At 37.6% G+C, this 22,694-nt stretch overlaps 1 protein-coding gene across 2 annotated transcripts in view; it reads left to right on the top strand.

The window, feature by feature from the left end:
- Exoc4 (exocyst complex component 4) overlaps positions 1-22,694 on the top strand; it is a 695,598-nt gene that overhangs the window by 306,021 nt on the left and 366,883 nt on the right. For both annotated transcript variants that reach the window (XM_040728511.1, XM_040728513.1), the window contains exon 10: positions 2,329-2,425. In XM_040728511.1, coding sequence (XP_040584445.1) covers positions 2,329-2,425 — 97 coding nt within the window. The remainder of the gene's footprint in view (positions 1-2,328; positions 2,426-22,694) is intronic.

Genomic DNA, 22,694 nt, shown 5'->3' with positions numbered 1-22,694 from the left:
TTCATTTAAGTTGCAAAACTTAGCAAGCAATCAATAATGTTCATGTCTTTGTGTTGGGATGCAGGTCAGTAATATAAAGGAAGAGCTTTACATGCCATTGTATTTTTGTTAGAAATTTAGAATTATGCTCTGATGGTTTGGTGGAAACAACAGATTCAAACAGTATCTGTCTAAATGTCTCTGGGAAGTGTTGATGATTCTGAATGTAGATTGTTGCAGCTTTACATGGTTTTATCAATTTCCTAGATGCCTTAGAGACCACAAAGATAGATAATAAAACAGTCATCTTTGCTTGTGTCTGATACAATGCAAAGAATTCTAATCATAAGGAAATGTTAGAGAGAAAGTATATAAATGTAGGATGCTAGGGTTTTGAAGAAACCCATCAATAGCATGGTTTTTGTGCCAGAATTCTAACACAGTTGAGAAATAACATGAAGTAAATGAAAAATAGAGTACCAGTTATACACTAAAAATAGTGACACTGAAGGACATAGCCTAGCTTAGGGTGGACTTGCTAGCTGAACATGGGAGTCAGATCTATTTACCCATTTAATAGAAGGTGTGAGACCACTTTACTCTTCTCCATCTTTTGATAGCCTGTTCCTTTTAAAACAAACGTTCCTCCCTCCCTGTATTGAAGCAAGGGTCTTTGCATGTGTTTTGTAATTTTTCTATGCTTGAGTTATATGCATAGCCTAACCAACATAAACCAAACTACATTTACCATCTGTAGACATCCTGGTTTTATAAATGGAATATTGCAGCTTCTCAGGCCCATTCATTCCACTTTTCTTCCCCGTAATTTTTGACAGTCAAAAGAATACAGTCCTCTTAGAATAGACAAAAGCAGAGAGAAGCTAGGGATTAAAGCAGTTGAATTATTAAAAACAAAAAACAACCCCCTCCCCTGAAAAAACATCCAACCAAACAACCAAACAAAACACCACCAAAATACCCATGATGATGAGGTGGTGATAAAAGCATTTCTTCTAACTTCTAAAGTTATATGCAGTTTTGTATATTCTAATTGCTTTGCAACTAAATCTGCAAGATTGTAATGGTAAATTTTTACTGCCTCAGAATGTGTGAACTTGGCAATTACTTCTTGCACTTTGATCCTTTGATGGTTCAGCTAATTACCAATTAAGAACTGATTAAGGAAAGAATATAAGTCCTGGTTGCCATTGCAAAACCTGCTTTAAGACACGGTAACATCAAGAAATCAGCAAATTTATATTTTGCAAAATATGTACCAGCAGCTTCAAATAAAATCCTGCATGCAATGTGGCACACCCTTTTAGACAGTTGCATTCTTGATAATATAAGATGGCATTTATTGAAAAACATAGATGCTGCCAGATCTGAATCAGTTATTCCGAGGGTTGGAGTGTATATATTGGATAGTTTTAAGAATGACTTGATGAACTTCCTTTTTTTTGTTGTTGTTTTTTTTTTGTTTTTTTGCGAGACAGGGTTTCTCTGTATTATTTTGGAGGCTGTCGGTCCAGCCTGGCCTCGAACTCACAGAGATCTGCCTGCCTCTGCCTCCGAGTGCTGGGATTAAAGGTGTGAGCCACCACTGCTCAGGCAATGAGTTTCTTTTTAATAAAAGTTTTGTGTATATGAGTGTTATTTGAACATATGTCTGTGGGCTACTTGTGTGTATGATGTTCTAGATGGCCAGATGATTCTATTGGATCCTCTGGAATTGGAGTTGCAAATGGTTTTGAGCTCCCCTGTTGGTGCTAGAGATTGAATCCTGGTCCTCTAGAAGCGGCACCCAGTGCTTTTAACCACTGAGCCTTCTTTTGCCCCAAGTTTATTTTTCTTGTATTTACTTATTAAATATACTCAAGGCCAAGTAAGCCTTCTTCTATTATACAATAAAGATCTTAATAAATTACATATTTTAATAACTAAGATCCTTTCTCCCAGTGTTACATAAAATGGCAGTGTGTATTTCAATTCATGTGGTTTTGTCTTGGTGACAACATGGTGAATAGGATTTATATAATTTTTGTAATCTGGAACTCTTTGAATGCCACGTCTTTCTCTGCGTACCCTACCGTCCAAATAAGACACTTGACTAGAGACATGTGTTTTAGCCTCAACCTTGAGTCATTACTTTGGTTATGTCGTTGATTCTTCTTGGACTTTCATTTTTCTCTTTGCTGGGTAATTATGCCATAGATAGTTGAACAGAAAGATTGGATCATACCATTGGGTAACTTAAATGGTAGCCCTTTGCGACAATACAACATGCATACTTTTCCTAGCTGTAAAACTTCCAACTAACTAAATCTCGGTTTTCATTTTTCCTGGAAGGGGGTCCTGATGACAACTTAATTGAAGGTGGAGGAACAAAATTTGTCTGCAAACCTGGAGCCAGAAATATAACTGTTATATTCCATCCATTACTGAGGTAAGTTATCCCCTATGATGTACTTACCCGTGATCAATATTCTCATTATTTATGCTGATGTGCTGAGTGCCAATAAATAGTTCAGCCAGCACGGAGTCAAATCATTAAAAAAAAAGAAACTCGTTTCATTTTGTAAGTTTTCACAGTGAAAGTTAGTCAATAGAACAGATAATGTCAGCCAAGCCTCTCCCTGTTCTCAGGAGTAATAGCTCACAGACACATTAATTTGATTTTCTTTACTTTCTTCTCTAGTCCTGCCCATCTTCTTCCCTCCTCCTCCTCCCCCTCCTTTTTTGGATCTATCTCAGTGGTTGGCAAGCCAAGGCCCACTGGGGACATCAAGCCTGCCATCTGTTTTCATAAACACACATTGCTGACCACAGTCTTGCTCATGTGTCCATGTGCAGCCTTATCCTGCCTCTGTGCTGCCTTCACAGAGATGAAGCATTGCAGCGTAACTCCTGGCCTGCAAGCCTGCATATTCTCTCTGTAGTTCTCCACAAGAAAAACAAATTACTGACCCGTGGTCTTTCTTACTCATTTACACTAATTATTCCTTCATTATCTTCTGAGAATTACCAAGTCCCTGAACAGATGTGATTTATAGAAACCTGAAAGATACTAAGAATAAAATACATGGCTTTGTTTCTCGGAAGGCAAATTGATGGTGAGCAGAATAAGTTCTGTTACATTGTTCACTTCTCAATTATATTGTAGCAAAGAAAATTTCATGACACTTTCACAAAAAATATGCTAAGTCCTAAGTACTTTGAAACAGGCACTTTTCTGCCAGGATTTAAAGGACAATTGCTCAGGAGTTACAAACTTCCCTTTACAATTAGTGGTTTCTAGAAATCTGTGTGCATGACATTGTTTAAACTGTTTATAAAATTATGAAAAGCTGGCCAGGCATTTGGTGGCCCACGCCTTTAATCCTAGCACTTGGGAGGCAGAGGCAGGCAAATCGCTGTGGGTCTATCAACCTAGTTCCAGGACAACCTCCAAAGCAACACAGAGAAACCCTGCCTCAAAAAACTGGGGGAAAAAAATGAAAAGCTAAGATGCTGTTAATACTGTGGTTCATTAAATTACTTTTGCACATACATAAAGTACAAACATTGTACATATTAAGAGGTAATGTGATGTTTTCAAACATGCAAGAATTTTATACTACCATATCAAGTATTGTAGACATTTATCCCTTTTTGGCAAAACCTCATAATCTTTTTGGAAGTATACCTTCTTGTCTGCAGTCCTCCTTCTGCAGACCTGCACACCAGCCCAACACTCTCCTACCTCGCCTCAAGCGGCTGCTCACAGCCTCCTTTTTGCCCATCCCTTCTTTCCCTATTCATCCTGTCGTCTGATAACCAGCACTCTGCTCTTAGGTTGTGTGAGATGACCATTTAGATTCCACAAGAATGCGGTCGTGCAGTTAGATCTGTATCATCACAAATGACAGCATTGAATGGTGTTCCATTGTGTATGTGTGTCACATTTCTTTTATGCAGTCATCAACTAAAGGGTTCTCCAGTTGTTTCCACTTTTCTTTTGGGTATGCACCCGGCATGGGAATTGTTGGATTGTAGCATAGTTCTGTTCTTACACACTCTTTTTCCATAATAGCTATTTTAATTGAACTTTTAGGCAATGAGCATTTAGTAGCTAACATTTTACTGTGAACTTAAAATGCTAGATAAGGGAAATTTCATATCTTATGTTTACCATAGTTTATAGATGGAACTTTGGATTTATATAATACTGCTGTTATCTGTAAAGAACCATTATACACTCACTGTATTTATGTTTAAAGTAACAGAAACTCTTTACAAGGTCTACCTCAGAATAATACTTTAACCCTCTAAAACTCTTGCTGCAAGTAAATTCTCTTAGGAATAATAAGGTTAAGAAAAAAAAGATGATTTAATTGGTTGATATATATTATATATAGTAGGTCAATTATAATGTAAAACTTTTGTACTTAACAATGTTGTCCTTAACACTGGGACTTGGGCAATTCATTTAGTTCATGTTCTGCAATTACAATTGATTTTTTCTTAGTGCTGTTAATTGCTAGGAAAACAGGAGTGCACCTGAATCTTTATAGGCCTCTTCTAATGCTTCTTAGTTGTGCCACAGTGTGAATTGAGTCCTTGTGTGTACATCTATTTTGAGTATGGAAGGAAGCCTGAGAAGGGTAGAACTTAACATATTGTATCAAAAGCTTTTTAGTGCTTGCTAAAGAGCAGGATTCTTACTTGTGTTACCCATTCCATTTGTATTTTAATTCTACGCTTTGTTAATGTTGACAAGAGCTGAAGGTTTGTCACATGATACAGTTCACCATTAGTTGTGTCTTTGTGTTTTGCTTAATGTCAGTAGCAAGAAAACTGTGGCTTGCAAGGTTATTTAATTCTTTGTTAATCATGTGACAAGGACAGGCTTTACATTAGCCCTTACCTTGTTCTGTAATGCACTGCTAAGTTTCAGTTACTATCTAATAATGGACTAATAGAACCTCAAATGTCTAAGCCCATTAGTTGTTATCCTCCAACATCTTCTTAGTCTCCATATTTCTTCTTAACTTTGTAATTAGGAGAATCAACATGTTCATAGTTTATTTCTACACATTGATTTTTATTATGAGCTAACTCTTTACAAGTAGTTATAGTAATAGACTATTATTTTATTACATTGCTATATTATTAATTATGTTATAGTAATATTAGTAGACTGTTCAAACATATCTTCTTATTAGAAGGGAATATGGCAAAATGAGACAGGCAGATTAGAAGAAAGTAAAGATGTTGTGGGGTGGAGACTTGAAATTTAAAGTGAAACCGTCACATGGTATTTTGGCTCCTGTCTAGGCTCTTTCATTCGCTTTTGTCAACAGTTTTTTTCTGGACTCTGCTATTCTGGGAAGATTCTCCTTAGATCAAATGACTCATGTGCCTGACTCATCTCAAACCTTTTGTTTTTGCTTATAACTTGCTTTGTGATTATGGGGTGCAGGAGTAACTTTCCTGACAAGACATTCATCATGAGTTCATTAGTAGCAACTAACATTGGTGTTAATAGACTGCGTGAGCTTCCTTGTATCTTTTACCGAGCTCAAATATTTTCCTCATTGGGAAACAGATTTTCCTCTGGCTTTTCCCCCTGTCTAGCATCAGTGGTGCTCTGTCTTCCTGAAACTTTGCATATAGCTTTGTACACTTCATTTATGCACAAAGCAGTTTGGTAATTTTTGTTCAGCTGGCAGTGCATTCTTCAGTGCCTAGGGGCTTTTCTATATTGGAAACTGAACTGCCCTTCTAAGAGCACTGCGGAGTTGATTCCCGTTACTTTGTTTGATGTGTTCTCAGAAGTCATTTGTACTTCCCTCTCATAAAATTATTCTACAAGGTCTTCCATTCTGGTAACCTTGTAGTCTCATTTTCGTACTCTCCTCATAACCAGGGCAGCCTTGTCACTAGGAAATCACATTGGACGTTGGAGGCAAATGTACTGGCTTCCAATTGTTCACCCCATTAACTCGCTTGGCCCCTTTATGTTTAGTTAATAATTTTCTTTACTGTTTTCTTTTATCTTAAAAAGATGGAGGATAGAATCTTCTTACTTGCTTTGGTTTAGACTTCCTAGAAATTGTAAGCCATTGAACCTCCATTGAAAGCTTGCAACAAGAAGATGTCATTTATTCAATTTTTCCACCTGTTGATCTAAATGAGAAACAGCATATTGAAACAAATTTTATATCAGCCAAATTACAGTGAGTTTTAGTTATTTTGATTTCTGCATTTTTATGACCATGACTGGGCAATGCCTTTATATTTCTGGAATTCGAGGGTCTTATACATGAAAAATTAAAAGTTGAAATGACAAGTGAATTTTACAATGTGTAATTTCTTTTGCTTGGTTTTGTTTGTTTATTATTATTATTATTATTTTACAAAATCTGAATTGGGAAGGGCTTTGTGAGAGTATGGCTCTTAGTCAGACCCAGTGATATAGTTAGAGAATCAGCCTGAATATCTGAGGGAAGAAGCCCTGGCCAGAAGAAATGCAGTGAAAATGAAAGGTGACTCCAAGACCCGAGGGCTTGCTGGAGGCCCTGGTGCATTCTCCAGTGGTCCCTGCTGGAGGCCGTGGTGTATTCCCCAGTGGTACTCAAAGTAGTTAGAATATACATGTTTTCCTTTTGCTTGAATAAGGAGGGCAATATATTTATACTAAAAAAATTATAGACACTACATTTGTAATCCCCAAAGGCATAGAAAGTATAGATAAATTCTGATAATACTGGCATTCAGTGTAGAAGTGTAGAAGAACTCTTTTGAAGGACAAGGTTAGTATAGTCATGACTGAACTTATAGATTATATGAAGATTAATTAGATATTGAATTTTATGATGGCAATAGAAAAAAATGCTTGATGTCAAACACAGAGATTATGCCATAGCAGCAAAGCTAGCAGTCGAGTGGGTAAAGACCATGAGTTAGGAAGAGAGAATAAAGCACATAGAGAAATTCTGGGGCATGTTTAGCTATAAGCTTTACTCACATAAAGCTATCTCTTTTGAGGGGAGTTGGTGGGACAAATTTCAGGACATTGTACCACCATTTGAGCTGAAATAGTAGTAAGTTAACTACTTTGCCTGTTGCTGTCATAAGACTATTTGACAAAAGCAAAGTAAGCCAGGATGGATTTGTTTGGGCGCATAGTGTGAGAGTATAGTCCATCATGGCAGGGAAGTGGTGACTGAGAAAGGCCTCGCCAAGAAATTTGAGACACGTGGACCGTTGTATCCACATGTAATGAGGAAAGGGAAATGGACTTGGAACTTAGCTCATCTGTTCCATTTTATTCAGTGTAGGATCCCAGTTTTATTATTACTATTATTGTTGTTGTTGTTATTATTATTATATATAAACCCCAGGTATGTTGAATTTTCCAATCTCAATTGAACTAATATAGATAATTCCTCACAGGCGTGTCCAAAAGTTGATCTAATCTAGATAACACCTCCCAGATGTGCCAGGAGTATTGTCTCTTAGGTTACTCTATTATTTTAATTGACATAATTGTTAGTGTTTAATGTATTAACATTAATATTAATGTATTAATCTTTACAAGTAGATAGGTATGGTTTTGTTAACATAAAGATATGCATTTAACATTTATTAAACATTGATTAATGACAATGTATGACAGATCAAATTTTGCTTACAATATATAAAACTATAAAGATACAAAATATATAAACTCATACATTTATAAATACCTGTTACACTTGTATACATGTGTGGTAGTAATCTGTATTCTCTGTTATTCTTTCTCTTCTTCTCCTACTTTCCCTTTCTGTGTGATTGTAAGGATCAAACACTAGGAACATAAACTGTCTACAGTGAGCTACATCTCAGCCAATCCCATATTTTTATCATTCATTACCATTAACACATGTTTATTTAGAATTAACAAAGACAAAAGGAAGAGGTTTACTTCTAAGGCCATTATTTTCTAGTCTTATCACAAGCATCATGATTCTTGAAGATATTTGTAATAACAGAGTAGCTTATATATAAATAGCATTTTATAGATTACATCCATGGGTATCATATTTGTTGATCATACCGATCCTAAGATGTAATTTTACAAAGTTGTGCAATGGATGTGGGCTTTGTATTCAGCTCTTATTGGGATTACAGTTTTGCAGGCTCGACACCAATCAGTGGATCTGGTTTTAAAAACTGTTCTTTCTATTATGTGGTACTAAGGATTTTGTTCAGGTATCTGAGCCTCCTACATTTTTTAGGTTCCTGTCTTTAAGTCTGTAGTGTCTTTACTTAGTAAAGGAATAATCATATCAAAGACAAGATCTCAAGAGTGTTTTCTCTAGCCTTCATTTTTCACTTTACTTCCAACAGTTCATGGAAGTATCCTTTGCCCCTGTAAGCTTATAAGTGGCCATCTTTGCCAGCCCTCTCTTCCACTGTGTGCATTTTCTCTCCATGTCATTCTTTTTCCTCTTCTTTTACCTGGTAAGTTTGTTTACTCTCTTAAGCACCATGCTATCAGGAGAACTTTCTAGTACCCCTTTTCATCTTCTCTTTTCTCTCACTGTTTTCTCTCCCTGCCCTGTGTCTCTTGGAAGCCTAACCCAGCATGTGTGCTCAGGTGTGTCTTCTCATGTTCCTCGCTTATGAAGTAGTTTTTTGGGCCAGTTGGTAGTGGCTTCTGCATAGCTAGATCTATGAGAATGTGAAACAATACTACTTTCTCAATAAATACTTGGGGGATGAATTTTGGTGACTTCTGCAATGTGAATTTTTCCTTGTAGTTTTCTCCATCAGAACCAGAGTAAAATGGGTGCAGACATTTGTTTTTCTGGTTCCCACACAGGTCATGGGTCACAGGATCATCCTATGTACCTTCTGGTCAGTCATTGCCTTCTAAAACTCATTTGCGTTCAGATCTGTTCTTGTGATAGCTTTTGATACTCCCGTGGATAAGCTGCAAGTATGCATTTCTAATTGTGCTTTCTACTGGAGTTACTCAAGGAAGACAGATTCCTGTCCAGGTCTTGGAAATAAATATGAGGGTGAGACCAAGGCAGCAAGTCACTTCTCTTGCTGTAGTCCTGCTTTATGTTTGCTGCCAGGTTGCCTGTGTTTGATTTAAGATGATAGTGTGTAAACTCCTTAAGGTAGACTGTTAATTTCCCATGACAGCTTATGAAGCTTGCCTCCCTTTCTTTTCTTACACCCAGGCACACATATCAGAGTAACTTCTGTGTGCGACATTTGTTTAACGTCGCCTGTCAGAAAAAGTGCCACAGCAAGTCAGTCAGATTTCACGTTTGCAAACATACTTCCGCCTTACTGAACATCACAAAGGCTGTCAAGAATTCATTTCCCTATATGTTCTCCTCCTGGAGGTGAAACCCTTATAGGCATTAATGGCAATGGGACTTTGAATCTTCTGCACGATGTTTTTGACATAGTTTGCATTTGGAAGAAGGCTTGCCTGACCATTTTTAAATCTGAAAAGCAACTTATGTGAATTCTGTAGTTTGCTGAAGTACAAGATTATCTTTCAATATTAGTTATTATCTAACATTCTTTTTTTTCCTTCTTTCTCTGAAAAAGCAAAATATAAGCTTCTCCAAGTGGCCTTGATACTGATAAAATATCCTTTCTTTTGCTTCCTGTCATTCTTCTATATTCTTTTCACTAATGCACTTCCACTCTGTGCTCAGTGGGACTTGGGTGAAATGTATGTTTGTGAGCCATTATTTTTTCACATAGTTTCATGTGGTAAATGATGAATAACACCAAGAGTGAGAACAGTTGCCCTTCAATATGTAACTAATAATCACAACTCTGAAGAAGTTTGCAATTGGTTAGACCATAGCCAGTGGTATGTCCGCTGCAGAGAGAAGAAAGGGAAGATAGATGCATTTAAAATGCAATCAGTATACCCCTCTATAATTTATGATTATTAGCATATCCTAAGAGATTCTGATATTTGAATATCTGTAAGATAGCACAAAGTCTCTCCCAAACAAACATGACAGAATTAATTGAGGATGCACATTAAGACAGCAGGCACGATTCTTAATGGATCAACAATGCATATACTCATTATCATAGCAAACTCCAGGAAAACCATCACTGAAACCACAAGGAGTCCAGTTATTGATGCAATCCCAGTAATTTTGCTTGTATTGCTCACATTCAATTTATCATCATGTGTTTGAAACTATGCAACATTGAATTTCTTCAACATTAATATTGTTTCCTACTTGTTGCTGGATATAGTAATGTATATAAATTTTGATTCCTTGTTATGTTGTATAGAAGGAAATATATAATACTTTGGGTTTTATTTTTCGCATAAAATAAGTAATCGTCTTCAAACATTGTGAATCCATATTGTTAGAGTAATATAACAGGGGCTTACTCACCTGCGTGTGCATATCCTGGGGCTTACTTTTATAATTTACTGTTGTATTTGTCATGTTTCAATCACATCACATGAAGTAGGATAGCTAAAATCCTTGAGCCCTAGGAATCTGCCCAGTAATATAGCAAATATATTGAAAGCATCACCTCATTTCACCTTTCTGGAGCTCTCTGTGTCCATACTGCTATCATCCCCACCCATCCAATAGAAAGGGAATAATTACATTTCAAATAATTAAAGATTATGCTATTGTAAGTCTAGCATCTGAGATGCGAGTCTGGGTCAAAGACTCCAGAGTGCTTAGTCCTACCTCTATCTTTGTAGTGTGAACATTTGCCTCCAACACCATAGAGTGAGGAGGAATCTCAGGAGCCTGTACTCCTTGGTGACAAGAGCTAACATTTTGGAAATAGTTCATGAATGCAGTTCTTCTGTTGGGTTAGAACAATTGATGTTTCTATTAAACAACTAAGATGAGAATATATATCATGGCCAGCTCTTAGTCTCAGAGACACTACAAACCAGGTCAAGACCCTGTCTGTGGATGTCATGTTCATGGTACTCCAGTCTATTGATTGTGTCTGCCTTTTCATTTGTCCTCTGAAGGAAAAGAAATTCTACAAATTTGTGAGCCAGTTTAGAAGGAAGCATTATAGTCTAACTGGTTAGTTTGAGTATACTAGTTTATTTACCTTGAGGATATTTACTATATAAACTCATTTATGGTAAAAATTTCTAACCAATTAAAAATAAAATTTATTTAAAAAAACTCTATTTAGATTACAGATATCACTCTCTCAGAAAAGGCACTTCTACATATTTTAGAGTATGGCCTTGAGATGGAGCGATTGTAAAATGAATAATTAAAAACTCAGAGGCAGATATTGGGGTTAAAGCTGAAGATCAGAGAAGCAAAACAGGCAGCCACTAGAGAGTTCTCACCTCTGCCTCAGACAGAAAGGGCGATCCTGTCTTCATGAATCCTCAGACTCCACTAAATGCACTGAGATCCTGCCTTGAAGCCTGCCTTGTAGCCCAGCGTGGCCTTGAACTTACAGAGATGCATCTGCTTCTGTTTCCGGAGTGCTGGGATTAAAGGTGTTCACCACCACTGCCTGGCCTCTGCGGCTGTGGCTAGCTTTGTTTTCTGATATTCATGCAAGCTTTACTAGATCATAAACAAAATATCACCACAATTGATTGCGACCCCCCGGGAAGGGACCCCCGACCCGCGGGGGTGAGGTGATGAGGGTCGCTACTAATTTAGTGGGCCTTCACGAGCAGATCCGATCTGGAAAGTGAACTTCAAGAGGTTAATGAAATCAGGCTCAAGACAACGTTCGCTGATCAAGAGCCTTTATTTTTTTGGGGCACGCTGGAACTTATAGAGGAAGGACCTCAGGGGGTGGTACAAGCATGTCAATCAAGTCTCAATTCAAATATACACCAAATACGGTAAAGACAAAGCTGTAATTTTCCATCAGTCATCAGTTGCATTCCACAAATGCTTGTCAGCGTAAGTCAGGTGCAGGAATTAGGGAAGGGTAGGAAGTATACAACAGAACACTTTAACCTTTTGTTAACAAAGACAATTACTCTGTAAGGGTACTTCCCTCTGGCTAGGCGGGTGGGCTGCCCTGTGTAAATTTACCTTTTATGGTTAGCCTTTTCCTTTGTCTCAAGGGCATGTGTGCTCACAGTCACGTAGGCAGAAGGCCAAGAAACAGTTGACAGACTCCATTTTGTTCAAGGTTCTAGCAGTCCCCAACAATTGATGGCTCAGTTGTTATGACAATGAGCTTCTTTTTCAAATGACTCTGGTTTGATTTCCAACACACACATCAGGCTCCTCACATCCATCTCTTATGCCAGCTTCATAGGTATCCAATTCTGACCTCTGTGGGTACCTGCTCTCATGTGCACACACCTACACACACACACACGTGTGCGATCAAAAATAATAAAATAAAGTCTTTTAAAAGTACAGCCTAATGATTATCTAATTCATTTTGTTTCTTAGGATATAGTAAAATGAATCTCCTATGTTGACATGTGGATAGTTTCCATCTTTAGCCTTGTCTTTAAGAGAATATAAGTGTCTTTGTGTGTCATGACATTATTTTATTTTGCAAATAACTTCTGCACTTGTGAGCTCTTCTTTTCTTTCACCATATAAAGAGTACAATATCCCCCAGTATTCATTATAGACTGGCTTTCAGCACATGTACATCTTAGTGTGAAAATTCTTCATACTAGTATAGTGTAGTGTAGTGTAGGATAGGATAGGATAGGATAGGATAGGATAGGATAGGATAGGATAGGATAGGATAGGATAGGATAGGATAGTATGGTGAAGGACAAAAATCCCTATGTGCATCCAGGAAATTTGTTGCTACTATCTTGCTACACTTTAGTCTTCGTGGAAGAAGCATGTCAGTAGGATTATCATTTTGATTAAGAAGAATAACTTGTTTCTTAATTCATCTAATTGTTCATTTCATGTTTAAGCTTTTCCAAAGTGATTGTGAGATAGGTGACCATATACTTTGTGTGAGGAGAAGCTGAAAAATGAACTTGTAGTGAAGCCACCCTGGACTAATTTATCAAAGAGAAGCTAGAACATTTCATTTTTTGTGCTTGTTTCTCTTAATCTACTTGTGTCTTTCTAATTAGTACCTTGACACTAAGTCAAGAGAAACTTGTAAGTATAACTGTTTTGTATGTGTTTCAGTAGGTATGCCTCATATTTTGTTTTTAATAGAAACTCTTAGTTTATAAACCTTTTCAGTATAACTGGGAATTTTCTTGCTTTATTATCATGAAATATTTCCTTCCCCTTCCTTTTTCAAAGTACTAGACTTGCACACTCTGTATTAATTGCTCTTGATACTTGTAAGCTATGCTTAGGATCTTCTGCTCCTATGGAATTGCTCTTTCTCTAGGTATTAATACAACCATCAATCTAACCTGAAACTTTTCCAACACCACTTTCCTTGCATTAGCATTTCTTCCATGGTATTTAATTCACTTTTAAATATAGGTGGCAGCTTTCAAGTGTAGACAAACTTGAATCAGGGTGAGTATTGTATATTCCCCAGCCTGCTCCGTAGCTTTCTGCCAGCTCATGCCATATATGAAGTTCTATTCCTTTCCTACCTCTGAAGACTATAATCTGGTGTCTGCCACCCTCATTTGTGTGTCTGGGGAAGGAAGGGAATAACTTCTCTGTTTGGAGTTTGCTGTTTTAGTAGCTTTCTGAGAACTTCACTACTGAGTCACCAGATTCTGCCTCTGCTTTTGAACCCTGTGTTCTGAATGTCACCCCTTGTTTCTGTAGCAAGAGTGCACTAGGTAACTCAGTTTAGGAACCCTTCCTACATATCTCTGTGATTGGCTTTTGGTGGCCAGGAGGGTATTAAAAGGAAAAGGAAAGGTATGCTTTTATGGTTATATGGAAGGTGGGGTTTAAATGAGACCACCAGACCCAAAATAAATGAGAAAAAGGTAAATATCAGGGATTCACTAACAGATAAGAGTGAATAACTGGTGCAGTCTCCCTGCTCCAGAAGATGCAGTCTCTGCCCTTCTGATGTTCTCCAAGAAAGCTCGAGCCAGCCCTTCTTCTACCTTATAAGGTGTCAAATTTGCACCTGAAACCACACTCAAAGGGTGTGACCACCACCACAAGTTCACTAGCAAGGCAAGATGCAACTACAATATACGTTAATATTTTCTTAATTATTGAATTTAACCTAAGGAAATATATTTTCTTTTTCAGGTAAATTTTATTTGCTTGAAACTGATTTGTTTCCTGTTATTCTGTTCTTCCCAGTTTCTCCCTCCTATCTTTATCCACTCCCTTTCTGTCTACTCTTAGAAAACAAAAGGACATCTAAGGGATAATGATAAATTTAAATTAAATTAGACTATGACAGACAATCAACCATGAGGTGGAAAAGAGCCTAAGCAAAGGCACAAGGAGCTAACACAGATGCACTCAAGGAGTCCCACTACGAAACAAAGAGCCAGAAGCTATAATACATGTGCAGAATGTATAGGGTACAGTAAAAGTAAATACATAAATAAAAGTGGAGGTAAAAATAAAGCTGGGTGGTGGTGGTGCACACCTTTAATTCCAGCACTGGGGAGGCAGAGGCAGGTGGATATCTGAGTTCTGAGTTCAATACCAGCCTGATTTACAAAGCAAGTTCCAGCATAGCCCTGATATGCCATTATGAAACAAGGACCCTCTAAAGATGCCATTGAGTTCTTATTCTGTTGTTCATCTACTGCTGGGCATGAATCCCATCCTTAAGAATAGTTTGTTTCCTCAGTGAGATGCTCTTGTAGAAAACTTATTTTCCATTTGCAGGTGGTTCTTAACTAGAGATGATTTCTGTGTTTCTGTGTTAGGGATGGAGGCATGTTTCTCCTTCTTTCACCTTTAAGACCCCATTTGGTGCAAACCCATGCTGGTCCTGTAGATGCTTCCTCAGTCTCTGTGAGTTCTTGTGTGTGTCAGTTCTGCTGTGTTTAGAAGACCTTGTCCTTACTGACTTCATACATAGTATTAAAGCCCAAATGTAGAGAAATGTTTTTATCATGTGTAAGATTCAACAGCTTACCTGCTGGCAATTCACTATCTGAGATATTAACTATAAAATGTGAAGTTTACTTAGAGACATTCACAGAAGCAAAACTAAGAGACATTATTTTCTAAGTTTCAGTATAATAAATTTGTTCATAGGAGTTTACAAATCAAGCCATTGAAATTGGAGAAGTTTTAGAATTGGCACTTACTGCATGTTCATAAATGACAATGAAAATAAGGTGGTGATCTCTTTACTGATTTTATTATTAAGACTATGCAAGAGTATCTGAAAGCATCCACTGAGTGCCCCGTGCAAAATAAGAAGAAAAAAAAAAAGAAGAAGAAGAAGAATTAAAGAAGTCATATACTTTCCTCATCTCCCTCTTCTCCCCGAGGAGGACATTGAAATTGGGTCATTAGAAGTCACTCTGCTCATGCACAGCCTTTGACGTCCATGACTGACAACATCTCTAGTGACTGAGTCTCATTAGGGTCTAGGCTAAACTGACAAGTTAGCTTTCTTACCACTATATTGTATATTACTTTTTAAATTAAAAAAATTCCACAGACACAGTGTCTTAGTCCAAAATAGTCTTGTTGACATGTGCTTTAAATCTACTGTTTGGATTAGCCTCATAGTATGAAACTATGATTTCCTACTGCATAGGAAAAATTTTTAAAGTTATACTGAGGACATCTATGGAATTGTAGAACTGTCCTCAAATATTACACCTTGTAACCCCCAAACTCAGGAGAGTATCCACCTCCTGTTACATTGAGTCTTTGTATTAGTCTAAGGATAAACTGAAAAGCTCCTTGGCTTCTTTCCCAGGTACTGGACTCTGTGCCGATTATTTATTATTGAGTTCGCAATATAACATACGAAGTAACTCTTCTCCATGTAGATGAAATGTTACTTATCCAAGTACTTGGGATATAAAAGCTTGCTTTTTAATTTGTATGTGAAAACTATTAATTGTAATAGAGCAATATCATTTTATAGACAAGTAGATGATTTTTTCCTTTGAATTATCCAAAAATAAATGCTACATGTTAAAACAATTATTTTTATTAGGGTAGGCCCTAGAGAAATACAGATATTTGTTTATCTTTACCATAATAATGAGTTTGTAGCTTAATATACTATATATGAAATTGTTTAAAATGCACAGAATTTTAGTTCCATGTTAGCTCTTAGCAGAAGCATTGAAACAAAGGAAAGAAATATAGAAGAGGAGTGTGGAATGGCTAATTGAATGAAAAGGAGGGGAAAGAGGAAAATGGAGTTAAAAGGGGAGGAGGAGCCACGGGAGAGAGGGAGTGTGTTCCCAGTGGAACCTTGGGAAGAGGCAGATTGAATCAACCCGGTCACTGAGGAGGAAGGAGCAGCATTGGATAAAGGGTCTGCACTAGCCTCTTCAGTATCTCAACCATTCCATAGCAGGATGTTTTTCATTTTGATGGTATTTTGACTTCTGTTTCCCGATGGAGATAAAGGTAGTCATAGCTTTATCCAGAAGGTGACACTAATGCAGCTTCAGGGAGGAAGAACAGTGGTTTTAGTGCCAATAATGTGTTTACATTTTTACAAAGTAGGTTCTATATTTTTATATTCTCTGTTAAGTGTTGTGACTTATTAGTCAGAACATTTTTCTCCAAAGATCAATTAGCATAATAAAAATAGTTCTGTTTCCCTGTCATTGATGAAAATGCCCCCTGTATCCAGATAGCTGTTTATTTGTGAAATTGTTCTTCAGAGGTGCTTTTTTTTTAAAGGATTCTGGAGTCCTATGGAATAATTGCTCTATTATGCACCTGTGTACCAGGACCATGTGGTATTTATCTTCTAGAACCTTTGATGACCTCTTGCAGGTTAACATCATAAACATCTCTTCTAATCTTATCTCTCTGTGTCATAAGCTCTGCAAACATTCCCCCACTCCTTCTAAATTCTCCAGAGCCCAGCAAATACCTTTGCCTGTATACCTGAATTTTCTCCACTGTATTGCTGTATTTCTTTCCATTTTGACAGATAAGAGAAAGTAAGCCAGGTTTTATAAAGCTTTTTCTGTGTTGACACTTTCCAAACAACTACGTGCTTCTGAATTGCTCAGTGAACAAAAATGAAATATTTGAGAACCGTGCTGTCTGTCCGCAGCTGTTTATTGTTCTGTTAAGATGATGTAAGAGCAGAGCCCAGGACAGTGGGAGTCAGTGCTGGAGGCATTCGAGTTCTTTGGTCCAGGCTGATTAGACCTGAGAAAGTCTTAAGCATTAAGAGTTATAAATGGTAATACTGGAATGATGGTGCTCCTGTGTAACGCCAGCACTTAGCATGAAGATGTCAAACTCATTCTCAATTATGGTGATATCAAGGCCAGCCTAGGATACATGAGACCCTGTCTCAGCAAACAAGCAACAATAACAACAAAAATGTTGGGGAAATAGAGGTAATCATAGGGAGAAATAGGCTTCCCCAGATAACATGTTTTTTTCCTGTTGCTTTGGATTTAATAGAATAGTTTCTAATGTATAGCTCCCCTTAGGAAGCTTAAATGAAGAGGTACATTGGGTGGTCGCTGTCATTAAAGCACTGGTTCTTAGCATTATTAATAAATAATTGCTTATGAAAATATTGTATGAAGGGATATGTGTTAGAAAGAACTTAAGCAGGACAGCAGGGCTCGAATCCCTGTTATCCTTCGTGCCTACCATTGTTTAGTTGTCAGATTTAGGAGTCCCACCAGTCATAGCTTTTATTCCAGTTTTGCTCTCTAGGCTTCTCTAAGCCTAGGTCTTTTCATCTGTACAATAGGAATAATGTCTATGTGTTGTTGGCAGGAAAATCTCAGAGAACATACTACTCTAACTACAGTGACACTTGATAGCATTAAAACTTCATGAATAATACTTGCACAGGTTCTTGAAACCGGAAAGTGGGTGGTTACTGGGTTTGTGTGTCTGTGCGCATGCCTGTGTGTGTGCGTGTGTGTGTGTGTTTGTATGTGCGTGTGCGTGTGCGCATGTGTGTACATGCATGCATATAGTGCCTTAGCATTAGGTTTTGCTTATGGATGATGCAGTGGGAGAGAAAGGTAGGAAAACTTTGCTCCTGTCCCTTTGCCTTCACACTGGGCTCAGCCCTTTTCTTCCGGTTTCTCAGAGCCCCTACATAGAAACATAGTCAGATTTATTACTCCAACAACGTGCTTATAGGAAATAGAGAAAAGCTGTTGCATGTGAATCACTGAGCTAAATTTCAAGTTTTTGTGACAAGGAAGTATTTGAGGAATTTTTTCATAATAATGTATCAAACATACTACTTTTCTTTTATTGAAGAAATTAGGAAGATCAGATATTTGGGAAAACAGTGAATCACATCTTTAGAATATTTTTAATATGTAATTGGGGTATTGGGAATTATTATTTTGAATTCTCAAATGCTAACAAGATATTGTAACCCTCTCAAATAAAGAAAAAGCTCTAGTAGAATAATAAATGACCTTCATTTATTAAAATAATAGCATATATAAAATGGTAGTATAATACTCACTGTAGACACATTTATGTTAAATTATTTGTGAGAACTACAGCAAAACCCTGTGGAATTAAAATAGGGAAACAATACAAAGTAGCTACTGTTCAGTCATTTTTTGTTTTTGTTTTCTAAGCCAGGGCTTCTCTATATAGTCATGGCTGTACTGGAATTCACTCTGTAGACTAAGCTGGCCTCAAACTCACAGAGATCTGTTTGCCTCAGCCTCCTGATTGCTCGGATTAGAGGTGTGTGCCACCACCAGGCCACTTGTTCACTTATTTCTTAAAAAAATTACAGCTGAGTTTAGTTAGTTAGACCTGCCTTGCTCTGTATGTTTTGTGCCAGCAAATGAACACCAATTAATAACAAAAAGAAGTAAATAAAGTGGCTTTGTTAGTCAGTTAAGTGCTTGCTCCATCACACACTTAAAAGCCGGGCAGGGTATTTGAGGAGGCAGAGCCATGTTGATTCCTGCACTTCACGGCCAGTCTAGCCAAATTAGTGAACTCTAGGGTCAGTGAAATATTCTGACACAGAAACTGAGATGGAAAATGATCACAGAAATTCGGTGTTGACCTCGGGTCTCCACGTGCATCTGCACACACACTAACATGTGTGTATACATATATATATGTACATATATACACAAAAATTGTTAATATAGTATAGTTTTATAGCAATTTCCTTATATATAACTGAATTCTATACTTGACCAGGTTTAAGAAATAAGTCATGACTGGAAATAGGAATTAGAAGAGCTTTTCAGGTAACAAAAGGCTTTTGGGGGTGGAGCTCATTCATGTCATTTGACACATGCTGTGAAGATGTGCAGACAACCAGGGAGAGCATGAGATGTGGCAGACAGGATTTCTGTCTTTTGTTCTCACTCTCTAAGGTAAAATGGCATGTTTTCTATGAAGTGAGATGTGATTTTAAAATGAAAGGAACAAGAAAAAGAAAGAATGGAAGAAAGAAAGAAAAGAAAGTACCTAGAGGTAGTTACTGACCCCTATTGGTTTCTTATTAGTTTAGTGGTAATGAATTACAAAAGGCACGACTCTTCCTGCTTGTTATTAATGCACAAGAAACTGGCAATCTCAACTATAGAGAATAATAAAATCTTAATAATAAAATAGCAATAAAATCTATAGTCTGTTCCTGCCTTAGAAAATTGAAAACTGAAACAACAAAATCTTAGCACAGAACATTTTTTTCACATGGGTGTTAAAAGCAGTGGAAGTTCAGTATTGGTAAATCTGACTTAATTCCCTTGATGCACATAATTGAGTACAATATGATATCCATATTGTACTAAAGGGGATCATTAAGCTTCCAGAGTAAATTGCAGCTAGGAGTAGGAATGATCTCCAGTTTCCGAAGGACAGCTTTTTTGGAAGTTTGCTTTAAGCTTCTTCTATGAGAGTTACACTATTATGTTAGATACTGTTGTGGATTTGGCCTTAATTGCATATGTACCTAGCATTGGAAGATGATCACCTTGGTTATTGAGGCTCTGTGGAAAAATTTGGAACCAAAGGTATGGATTCTCTATCTGCATATATTATTTTTGCTTTAATTTGAGACTAACCTGGAATTTAAGTGCCTCCTGCCTTAGCCTCCAGATTACTGGGTTAACAGACATGTGCTAACACATATGCTTCTTTTTTGCATATTGTATCTTAATACTCTACATTCATTTGGGCCTTTTGGATAAATCCAATCACTCTCTTTGCTGCAGGAAAACTGATGCATGCTAAGGCCCACACAGAATCAGTCCTACTGTGAACCTGCTGGAAAAACTTAGTTTGCTTCCTTATTGGCTTACACACAAATATTTACTGAGTACCCATCAAATATTAGCTCCTATGCTGGCCAGAGGGAATCCAACAGACAAGAATTACAATTCAAGCTCTTACAGTGCTAACAGATTAGTAGGAGCAAAGCAATTGTGAAGAAAATAGTAGCACACACAAAGAATGGGAGACTATAGTAACCTAATTCATCCCTTGAGAGAAATCCTTCTACAGTAGGATTCACCTAGGCTGAAACTAGGGAGATCCATACTGAGAAGAGAGAGCGAGAGGCAATTCCATGTTTGCTTGGAGGCTCTGAGAATATGGGGTACACTAGCTTTCCAGTGTGGGCACACTTGCCATTAGATTTTTATTTCATTCCTATACTTGGGAGGTAGAAGCAAGTGAATGTGACTCATATATATGTCTTCTTTGCCCATGAATTTGTAGGATCTTTGAGAATGCCACCAGGTTATAATTTAAGCATGCTGTGCCCAGAAAAGGAGTTCAGATCAACTGTCTGTGACTGCCCCTACTGAGCTTCCTCAGTCTTGAATACTGCTTTCTCCAACTCTCAAAGTACTATAGCCCGCAGCTCTTGGAATGTTACTTACATGAACTGGTTGAACCAAACTCTTTAGATCATTACTTTGGACTAGTTCTGCAAATTTCTACAGATTTGTTAGAAGAGTAAGACAGCCTACAAGCATTTTAGAACTTTTAGCCATGACAGAAGTGTAGGAATGTGAGCTGCATGATCATCCAGAGAGATTTTCTGAGGGACTCGAATCAGAAACTGCATACAGATTGGTCCAAAAGACACCTTTCTGTTCAAGAAGTGGCAAGTATGAAGGTATGGGTTATGTAATTATCCTCAAATGTAGGTTATGTGAAGAGTTTAGAGCAGTGAAAATCTGGTGAAGTTCATACAAATAAAATTGCATAGGAAATGAATGATGGTCTAGCTTACTTTCAGCTAAAAGAAAATTGAATAAAAAGTAGAGCCATCTTTTGTTTAGTGAGAATGCAAAGATACCTTCTTTAGAGTTAGTGTCAGAGAAAAGAAAGGGACATTGGCATGGTTGCTTTCTCCCAGAAGCTCTGTGGTGTCTGTCCTGTCATAGGAATAATGCTCCAATTCAAGTTACTGGAGCCATGGACTGTGTTGATATAACTTTATACTGTTATTTGAGTTTTTAATTTCTTTTTTAATAAAAGAAAATTATTGTTTTAGTTTAATTCTGTAGCGCCTGTTTCATAACACTTGTCAAAGTGTTTTCCAAGAACTTCTATATCAAAATCAATATGCAAAACTACTACTTACAGAATGAAATATTAGCCATGTTGTTTGTGCATTGGTCTCCCATTAACTGAGAATCTGTGGACAGGGTGTGGGATTTAGCATCTGGATAGACTCCAGGGAATTCCTGTGCACTTGAAGTTAGCGGCCTTAAGTTAGTTCTCCCACTGGTCTCTATGTTGTTGCTCCACAAGGAAAGGGTATCCCTTCTCGTCCTTTCTCCAGTGTTCTAAAGCTGTGAATCCAGAATAAGAGTGTTTGTTAAGAAAAAGAGTGTGGTGATTTAACAAATAAAGCTTGCCTGAAGATCAGAGTGCAAAGCTCGCCACACTAGTGAGCCATACAGACCAGGCAATGGTGGTACACATCTTTAATCCCAGCACTCGGGAGACAGAGGCACACATATCTCTGTTAGTTCAAGGCCACCTTGGGTTACATGAGAGTAAATCAGTCTAAAAGAGAACCAGAGCTCACACCTTTAATCCCAACATCAGGGAAGTAGAAACAGTGATATTGCTGGGTGAAGAGAGGAACATAAGGCAGGAGGAGACGGGAGGGCACTTCAGTCTAGGCAGTCTAAGGAGCAATGCAGTCTGGAGATGTAATCAGAGGACATGACCGCCCCTTTGGTCTGAGCATTGGTAGAGGTGGAAACTCTGATGGCTGGCAGCTCTGCTTCTCTGAGCTTTTATTATTCATGCTACACCATGATTTTCTACTTGGTGCCTTCATTTATATGAATTCTTTACCTCTACATACTTTTTTCTCAGTATCATCTATTTTTCTGGAACTCAAGAAGTAGGTACTGTAGCCTGTCTGCCAGGAGTTTGCTATGATGTAGTTACTAATGCAAGTTCCTGTCCCCATCACAGGCTTTGGTCCCTCCCTTAAGCGTTCTATTCAGCATTCCTAGCTAGAATGTTAATAACAAGGTAGAAAAGAACTGAAAGACCCTTAATGATTTCACTAAAATGTACAGCCTTAAATTGATTGCTTCCCTTCACCCTAAAAGCATACCCAGTGTGACCCTGATTTAGAGTGGCTTAATCAATGAACTACACAGTGACTAATTTGTTTTCACA

This window comes from Mesocricetus auratus, unplaced genomic scaffold (genome assembly GCF_017639785.1).
Source record: "Mesocricetus auratus isolate SY011 unplaced genomic scaffold, BCM_Maur_2.0 Super-Scaffold_100019, whole genome shotgun sequence".
NCBI classification, from domain to species: domain Eukaryota; kingdom Metazoa; phylum Chordata; class Mammalia; order Rodentia; family Cricetidae; genus Mesocricetus; species Mesocricetus auratus.
Note: the sequence above shows the minus strand (reverse complement) of the source record. Positions and strands in the feature narration are given on the sequence as shown.